This window comes from Atractosteus spatula, chromosome 23 (assembly GCF_055471065.1).
Source record: "Atractosteus spatula isolate fAtrSpa1 chromosome 23, fAtrSpa1.hap1, whole genome shotgun sequence".
Taxonomy (NCBI): Eukaryota; Metazoa; Chordata; class Actinopteri; order Semionotiformes; family Lepisosteidae; genus Atractosteus; species Atractosteus spatula.
Genome location: NC_142728.1, coordinates 16,233,774 through 16,238,783, shown reverse-complemented (window position 1 = coordinate 16,238,783; position 5,010 = coordinate 16,233,774). Strand labels below are relative to the sequence as shown.

Below are 5,010 nucleotides of genomic sequence, written 5' to 3'. Positions count from 1 at the left end.
GCTCATCTTAACCCCTGCGGCCCCGGAGCCGACCCGACCGCTGGGAGGACAGGTACTGTTTTACTAACAAAGCACCTTTGTTTCCCCCCCCCTTCCTCGTCCCAGAAGAAACCCCGATATTAAAATCCCACAGAAGTCCCATTTTTACAGCTCTGGTTGCTTAAGATTTGCAACCCAGCGGGTCCATTAGAGCCGTTTCTCCGATATTAAAAAAGGGGGGCTTTTAGGTCAGAGCTGGGCTTCAACTTCCTTCTGTCGGGGAAAATGAATTAATCCCTTATTTAATCACGTTATTCTGCGCCCTTTAGAGAACAAACGCATTTACAAGTACAAACTGGAGTTCTAAAATGAACGTGTCCGTCGCAGGATCTGTACCCCAAATAGGCAGTCCAACACCCTAAACCCCACTGGAGAAACAGAAAAGTAACCTGCCTGCCCACAAATACCAGTCGCTACAACGATCGTGCTGCTAAATGCAATGGTCAATGAATTGAGGCGTTCGTTTTATACAGTTTATTAAAACAAAGATACGTTACACACACACACAAGAAGACACCTTCCATCTTATATAAATCTATAACAACAAATGACCAGCATATCATTTATTTTTCATTTCAGACAAAATTACAACCACATAAATGCAAATTATACAAAAAAAGGAAATAATGGCATAGTTCATTGTGGCATATAGCACCAGTGATTCGTCTCAGCCAGCTAAGGCAAAATAATTCAACTCTTCCCACTCAGAAAGAAAGGTTATGAAGTAGGAGGCCACTGCCTACCAATGAGGTGTACAGGTATCTGGAAGAACCAGGTAGATAACAGAGCTTAGCTAGTGTCTGTACAGATCTGTGAACTGAATCATAGAAATCCCTTCTGCAGGAAGTGCTATTAACACAGAAAGCATTCTTATGGTACAGTGTATATGCTATAAATATACAACGAAACAATGAGATGAAAAATTAATTGGGATGAAAATTTATCAGCTAAATTCAGTTTTCTTAAATTGTGAATCATTATGCAGTTTCATGACGCTTTTATCAAACTGCACAGATAATGCCACCAGATTAGTTACTCAGCTTTTAAAACTGATGATGTATTGTTGTATTAGCTGGAGAATTTAAGCCGCAAGCTAAAAAAAAAGCGAGTCTGCGTTTGTATAATACCACTGTACTGCATAAGGTATGCAAATACAGGCTCTACTTGTAATCTTTAATAAGTTTGTCAGAATACATTCATGAGAAATTTGCTTTTAAAGGCATTATATTAAATAAATTCTTAATGAACTGTATAGCTCCTGGAGCTCTTTTCTGTAAATAAAAAAGGAAACACACATTGCACTAAAGTTTAGTGAACTTAGCAGATCAGCTTTTGTCAGTGCAACCCCTGGTCTTGTGTGCCTAAACCTTTTATTGACAGAGTCAACAAGCTGGATAGCAAATTCCTTTGACCTGCAGGATTTATTAACAGTGGCCCACAGAAATGAATATAATCTGACAACTTGCCTGCAAACAGAGTCCATATGCACATGCAACATTGTGCTGCTACTGCACGTCATTGAAGAATGTGTCACAATACTAGCAATCACTAGTCCTTATTTTGAGTGTATTGCGATGTCCTCCTCCAGTGCAAATTCACTGGTGTCATTTCTGTGCCTAATTCCCCATCACAGTCAAAGACATGGTGGAGATTTGTGGTTTCCAAATCACATTTCAGGTCAGCATTACATAGAAACCAAGTACTCTATCCTATATAATTTGTGTATTTTTACTCTATACATAATAAAGCCATAGTTCATATAAGTCATAATTCTTAAAGCAATAATGCGAAGCTCTGAAACCCTGAATTTTCCCATTTGTTGCATAGTCCTCAGATTTATGATGTGCTAAATAAAGCATTAATGAATGGCAGACAGCTGTGTCTTGTGAGACAGTAGATGGGTTTTGTTTCTACAGAAAGTCTTGACGCAGTTGTGTCTCAGGCAGGAATATTTGCAAAGCACTGTCTGTACTGAATCCTAGTGCTTAGCCTCTGCACACAGGATTTACAGCACAATGCAGATGAATTCACAAGGATGATTAACTTGCACAAGATAATAAATGCAATGCAAGGATCCTCAGCTGATTTAAAGGCATAAAGCATAGTACTTAGTGAGCACCCTTTTTGTAGAACAATAGCTGTGCCCCTGATAAGAGCACATTGTTAAATCATACAATATTAAAGTGAGCCTGAAATAACCTGAAGTCCCACTAGTTCATGAAAGTACCTGAAGTTAATCTGAGAAGACACAGTAAAAAAAAAAATCTACAGCAGACATTTCACTGCCATAAACCTGGGTTAATGACAAAAGGTACCATCAAAAATGTAGTGTTTTTTTTAAAAACTTAATTTTATAAATTAGCACCTGTCTTAATATAAAAGTCTCTGTAAACAAAAAAATATGAACATGTTCTTCTGGAGAACGTGGCCTCTGGGTGATTCTCATGAGGAGGCGGTTCAGAAGACCCACCCTTCTCTGCAGAGAGAAAGGGCAGGCGCTGACTGGCTCCAGCTCTTCTTCTCGCCACCCAGAGACCCAGACAGGCCGAGAAACTCCCTCCGTCCCGCCCTCCAGTGTCCCGCTCGAGATCAGGGGTCTTCAGCTCTCAACCTTCGGGAGGCCTGGTGCCATCGGGGGTTAGTTCCAGCCTTCACTCACACAGCTGGTCTCGTTTGATCAGCGACACTTCTATCCAGGCTCTGAGGCGATTCATAGATAACTGTCCCAGTGAAGAAGTGAATATTTGGAGAAATCAGCTGTAAAGAGATGTTACACAAAGTCCGGCGCGTGTCGGAGAGAATAATAAGGTTGAGTTTAACCGACTCCTCGGCTCGGAGCCCACTCGGCCCGCTCTGGACGTTTCCACTCTAGCTGAAGCAGACGGGCCCGATGGTGAATCCAAACTCCTGGCCGTCGTTGCCGCTGTGAAACACTGCCAGGTCCCTCACAGGCAGCAGGTCAGTGTCCCCCGTGTCGAACTGGAAAACAGCCTCCCGAGACCCAGGCCCGGCCTCCAATCTGTCCGGGGGCTGTGGCGCACAAAAGAAGAGTCAGACCCTCCGTGTCGCACGCTCTGGGAGTGAAATAGGCTGCCGCATCCTGGATTTAGGAACTTCTCCACGCACATATATGTTGAGCACATGCCACCTCCGCACAAACATGTGGAGAACATGCAAGCTCCACACGAACCATCTGGAGCACATGCTACCTCCGCACAAACATGTGGAGCACATGCTACCTCCATACAAAGCATGCGGAGAACATGCAAGCTCCACACAAAGCATGTGGAGCACATGCCACCTTCACACGAACCACGCGGAGAACATGCAAGCTCCACACAGATAGATGCCCCATGTTGGAACCACACCCAGGCCCGTGGAGCCATGAAGCTGTAGTGATAATCACCACTCCACTCTACTGCCCTACTTATAAGGCATGACTCTTTTCACAGGGTGTCCACGGCAAACTTCACCCATATGCTTAGAGCATGTGTAAAGGTACAGTAGGTGGTCTATTCAAAAGACTACGTCTTGAAAACTGCACTGTGGAGTAATGCAGATGACGCACAAGAACATTGGTGGTACACGTCTGAGGGCACTGCTGTCCTAAGCTACCATGGACACAACAACCACGTACTGAGGCAAACCAGTGCCCTGGAGCACTGACAGGGTTATAGCCCTGGTCCCCAGGGTCCCTACTGCAACTGTACCAAACGCCATCGCTCCACATGCAGATTTCATAATGGATGCAGTCTGAATAGGCCAGCTCATCCTGCGCCTTCAAAACTGCGAGGAAGTTGCTCGCTTTAGCTGGAGCAAACAAAACTGTCAAGATTCTTCAGGGCTTTCCTCTTCCTTCTTATCATGATCAAATCGAAACACACACACGGCAGAAAGAGATTGTAAAGAAACCGTACCGAACACTCCTTCAGCGTGCCCAAAAAACTCTGCCGCTTGGAATCTGCCAGGAATTTGATCTCGCTTTCCCTTCGGCTTTGTGCGAGGCTGGGGTGGCAGGAGTGAGTGATTTTCTGCGTCGCAAAGTTGCTGTTGAGTTTCAAAAAACGCATCTGCACCACATTGGCCCCCGAGTACTCAAACTGCAGACGAGCAAAAGGGTGGGGTGGGGGGGGGGGGAGCCGTTTAGTATGGAATTGGAATCGGAGCTGTGTGAACTGCACACTGACCACGACGTACGAGTTCTCTCAACGGCTCACCTGGAAACCCTCCTGCAATCCACTGAGCCACTCAAAGGACTCCTCCTTCCCATAATCCTTCAGCCACGCTCTCACTGGTACCTGGGGGTGGGACAGATGGGACACTCATCATCATCTACCACAGTGCCGTGAGGTCGCCCTCACCTCCTCCAGACGCCCAGCTACTGGAACAGCTCTAACCAGCTACACGGCCCCGTGAGTTCAGTGATGGCTGGGTCCACGCCCTACAGCGCCTGCGCATTTCAGTGCATAATTCCACCACATCCTCAATTTCTGTAATCTGCCAAACTCAAGTAAAAAACAAGTAAGCAACACAGTTTCCTGAAGCCCACTGGGCTCTAAAAATTGTACATCATTTATATTCTTCCCCCATCTCAAGATCCCATCTCCAGCCTCACGGCACCTTTCCAAATAGCCTCATGATGGTTCAGCAGATACTCTAATCCAGAGAGCAACGAGAGACGACTTCGCAAGTCACATGGAGCAGAACACGCAGCGAGTGAGTAGTCAGTGAACTGAAGAGACGCTGGGGGAGACAAACCATTGCTACTTCAATGGCTACAGAGGTCACGTTACCTGATCAGGCATTGGCAAGAGGCAGGTCTGTCCACCCCCGGAGAAGTTGCAGTATACCAGCAGGGCATCCACGGGGCTCCCCTGGTTTGGATCAATGTAATAAAAGCCTAGGAAAGACAGACGACACAACATTAAGTGGTAAACTACTTAATTCTGACTTGACGCGTATCGACTCAGA

The 5,010-nt window shown here is 45.6% G+C and overlaps 1 protein-coding gene across 1 annotated transcript in view; it reads right to left on the bottom strand.

Moving 5' to 3' along the window:
* Window positions 1-591: 591 nt before the first annotated feature.
* The window catches only part of LOC148816291 (uncharacterized), a 63,374-nt gene continuing 58,955 nt past the window's right edge, over window positions 592-5,010 (bottom strand). The window contains exons 65-68 of the mRNA XM_088940423.1: window positions 4,833-4,939; window positions 4,257-4,337; window positions 3,957-4,139; window positions 592-3,069 (exon numbers count right to left, since the gene is read on the bottom strand). Coding sequence (XP_088796549.1) covers window positions 2,908-3,069; window positions 3,957-4,139; window positions 4,257-4,337; window positions 4,833-4,939 — 533 coding nt within the window. The 3' untranslated portion in view covers window positions 592-2,907. The remainder of the gene's footprint in view (window positions 3,070-3,956; window positions 4,140-4,256; window positions 4,338-4,832; window positions 4,940-5,010) is intronic.